The 3,637-nt window shown below is 28.7% G+C and overlaps 1 protein-coding gene across 1 annotated transcript; it reads left to right on the forward strand.

The window, feature by feature from the left end:
- The first annotated feature begins 99 nt into the window (after positions 1-99).
- LOC103310703 (uncharacterized protein K02A2.6-like) lies at positions 100-3,415 on the forward strand. The gene is made up of 3 exons (XM_008189880.2): positions 100-517; positions 614-2,785; positions 3,000-3,415. The coding sequence occupies exons 1-3, from the start codon at positions 100-102 to the stop codon at positions 3,413-3,415; spliced, it is 3,006 nt and encodes a 1,001-aa protein (XP_008188102.2).
- The last annotated feature ends 222 nt before the right edge of the window (positions 3,416-3,637 follow it).

The raw sequence follows: 3,637 nt of genomic DNA on the forward strand, positions 1-3,637 counted from the left end.
AAGAAAAAATTTAACAAGTTCAATTCAACAAATTATCGGGGAAAGAAGCAGCAGCAGGAGAATACATTGGAACAATTTGGAAGAGAACATTCAAGGAAAATGTCTAAGGAAAAGGGTAATGTAAAAACATATAAATTTAATTGCTATAAGTGTGGTAGAGTACATGGTATAAATGAATGTCCGGCTTATAACAAAATTTGTAACACATGTGGTAATAAAAATCATTTTGCGTTAATGTGTAAGAATAAAGGAAAAAATGAAAGTAAAAAATATGAAAAAAGTGAAAACAATGGAGTTAACATTGTAGAAAAAGAAAAAGAAGTGTATGAATTTTTATGCTTGGATGAGGTTGAAATAGGTACAAGTAACACATGGACAGATAATGTAAAAATAAATGAATTAAATGTAGAAATAAAATTGGACACAGGAGCACAATTAAATGTGATGCCAATAAAAATGTACAAAAAAATTAAATCAGTACAATTGGAAACAAGTGAAGTTGTTATTAAGACATTTGGTGGGTTCACTATGAAATCGCAGGGCAAAATTAATGTTCAAATTGAAAATGATAAATGTAAGGCAAATGTTGTTTTTGAAATTGTTAATTATGAAGGAATGCCAATACTTGGTTTTAAGGACTGTAAGACTTTAAAATACAAGTTTAATGAAGTATGTGAAGTACAAATAGAAAATAAAAAAGAACGTTTTGTCAAAGAGAATCTTGATATATTCACTGGAGTTGGAAAATTTCCAGATAAAATAAAAATTAAAATTAAAGAAAATAGTATACCTGTAATAAATCATCCTAGGAGAATCCCTATAAAATTAATAAAAAGATTAAAGGAATTAATTGAGAGGTTATGTGTTCAAAATATTATCGAAAAGTGTGAGGAGCCCAGCGAGTGGCAACATCCTTTGGTCGTCATAGAAAAGCCAGACAAGTCGCTAAGAATGTGTCTGGATCCTAGGACATTAAATAAGTATATAGTACGTGAAATGATACAAATTCCTACTATCGATGAAGTAAGAAATAAATTAATAAACAAAAAATATTTTACATTATGTGATTTAAAGGACGGGTTTTATCAGTGTGAGCTAGAAAGTGAATCAATGAAACTTTGTGCTTTCAGTACACCATTTGGCTCATACCAATTTAGGAGGTTACCATTTGGATTAGCTAACGCACCAGAAATATTCCAACAATTAACTTCAAAATATTTTGGAGGTATCAAAAATGTCTGTGTATATTTTGATGATATACTTATTAGTGGAGAGACACAACAGGAACATGATGAAACATTAAAACAGGTAGTGAAACAGGCCAGGAAATTAAACATTAAGTTTAACTTGAAAAAGTTGCAGTATGAAAAAAGTGAAGTGCGGTTTTTGGGAATGATATTTAGTGAACATGGAATAGCTCCAGACCCTGAAAGAGTCAAGTCTGTTATAGAATTAAAAATACCACAAAATACTAAACAGCTTCAGTCATTTCTAGGAATGGTTAATTACCTTCGAATATTTATACCAAATATGTCTGAATTAATTGAACCACTTAGAGGATTATTGAGGAAAGATGTTGTGTGGTCATGGAGTATAAATTGTAACAGTGCTTTTAATAAATTAAAAAATGTTCTAACTGATCTGACAACTCTTAGTAATTATAATGTGAATGAAAATTTTACCATACAGTGTGATGCATCAGAAAAGGCGTTAGGGTGTTGTCTGCTACAAAATAACAGACCTGTATACTATGCGTCAAGATGTATGAGCGACACAGAACAGATGTATGCTCAAGTAGAAAAAGAAATGTTGGGTATAGTGTTTGCGTGTAAAAAATTTCACAAATTAATATATGGGCAAAGCATAGTTGAAATATTCACTGATCACCAACCACTAATATCAGTAATGAAAAAAGAAATAAACAAAATACCCAATAATAGACTGAAAAGAATGAGACTTAAACTATTGATATATAATACAGATGTTAAATATTGTCCTGGTAAACATATGTATATAGCAGATTTGCTCAGCAGAAACTATATACAAAGAGTTGAGATCACTGAAGAAAATTTAAATGATGTAGTACATGCAATTAATGAGGTTGAAATACAATTTAAAAATGATAGAATAGAACAGTTTAGAAATGAAACAAATAAGGATGAACATTTAAGTAAGGTACTAAAATATTTAGATACTGGTTGGCCAAACAAAATGATTGAATGTGGGGAGATAAAACATTATTTTAAAATTAAAAATGAATTAATTAAAGAAAGTGAAATAATTTACTTTGGAAACAGAATAATTGTTCCCAAAGTATTAAGAAGTTATGTAATTAAAAAATTGCATGAAACACACTTAGGAATCACAAAAACGCTAAAAAAAAGTAAACAAATTTTTTACTGGCCAGGAATGACCTCAGACTTAAAAAATTTCATTGAGAAATGTGAAATATGTAGAAAGTTTAGTATTAGTAAGATAAAAGAGCCACTACTACAACATAAAATCCCTGAGTTACCATTTCAAAAAATTGGAATAGACATAGCAGAGGTAGAGCGTTCCAATTACCTAGTGGTTATGGACTATTATTCAAGGTGGCTAGAAGTTTTAAGTATAAGAAATAAAACTAGTGAGACAATCATACAATTATTAAAAATATTATTTAGTCAGTTTGGAATACCAGAGGAAGTGGTATGTGATAACAACCCTTGCGGAAGCAGAGAGTTCAAAAACTTTGCTAAGGAATGGCATTTTACTGTAACAATATCAAGCCCAAATTACCCCCAGAGTAATGGTCTTGCAGAAAAGGCAGTAGGAATAGCTAAAAAAATAATAATGAAAGCTAAAAGTGAAAATAAAGATTTATCTTTGTATTTACTCAATTATAGAAATGCTCCTGTAGCAGGGTTAAATTGGTCTCCGGCACAAATGCTACAAAGTAGAGTTTTAAGGTCAAAAAACTAATAGTATAAATAAAAAAATCTTATGTCCAACTGTGGTAGACTGTTCTGAAGAGAATAAAATACAAAAGCTAAAACAAAAAGACTGGTACGATAAAACTGCTACATATGTTGAAAAAGAATTTAAACCAAATGAGCAAATTATGTTACAAAATAAATTTACAAAACAATGGTCCAAAGCTGTTGTTCTGAGTAAAACGAGTTGGCCAAGATCTTACTTAGTGAAAGATGAAAAGGGAAAGATACTGAGGAGAAATACAATATTTATGAGAAAAGTGAGTGGCTATGAATTGGATTTGAATGAAAGTGATGACGAAGTTATAGTTAGTGATGATTTGGATAAAAAAGAGGTAGAGAAAGTTGAGAAACAAGAGAGCGAGGTTGGTACAAATATTAATTTTAAAACCCATAAAGGAAGGGTAGTTAAAAAACCTATTAGACTAGGCATTGATGATTAAAAAAAAAAAAAAAAAAATTATTAATGTTAAACTATCATTTACTATTAACTATATTATTATTTGTATTTAAAAAAAAAAAAAAAAAATTATTAATGTTAAACTATCATTTACTATTAACTATATTATTATTTGTATTTAAAAAAAAAAAAAAAAATTATTAATGTTAAACTATCATTTACTATTAACTATATTATTATTTGTATTTAAAAAAAAAAAAAAAAA

Source organism: Acyrthosiphon pisum, unplaced genomic scaffold (assembly GCF_005508785.2).
Source record: "Acyrthosiphon pisum isolate AL4f unplaced genomic scaffold, pea_aphid_22Mar2018_4r6ur Scaffold_82;HRSCAF=435, whole genome shotgun sequence".
NCBI classification, from domain to species: domain Eukaryota; kingdom Metazoa; phylum Arthropoda; class Insecta; order Hemiptera; family Aphididae; genus Acyrthosiphon; species Acyrthosiphon pisum.

Bases quoted from the DNA above. Each gene is read 5' to 3' on its own strand.
- LOC103310703 (XM_008189880.2), top strand. From the start codon at position 100: ATGTCTAAGGAAAAGGGTAATGTAAAAACATATAAATTTAATTGCTAT. The intron at 518-613 runs GTGGGTTCACTA...TTAATTATGAAG, and splicing joins AGTTGTTATTAAGACATTTG to GAATGCCAATACTTGGTTTT. The intron at 2,786-2,999 runs GTAATGGTCTTG...CAACTGTGGTAG, and splicing joins AAGCCCAAATTACCCCCAGA to ACTGTTCTGAAGAGAATAAA.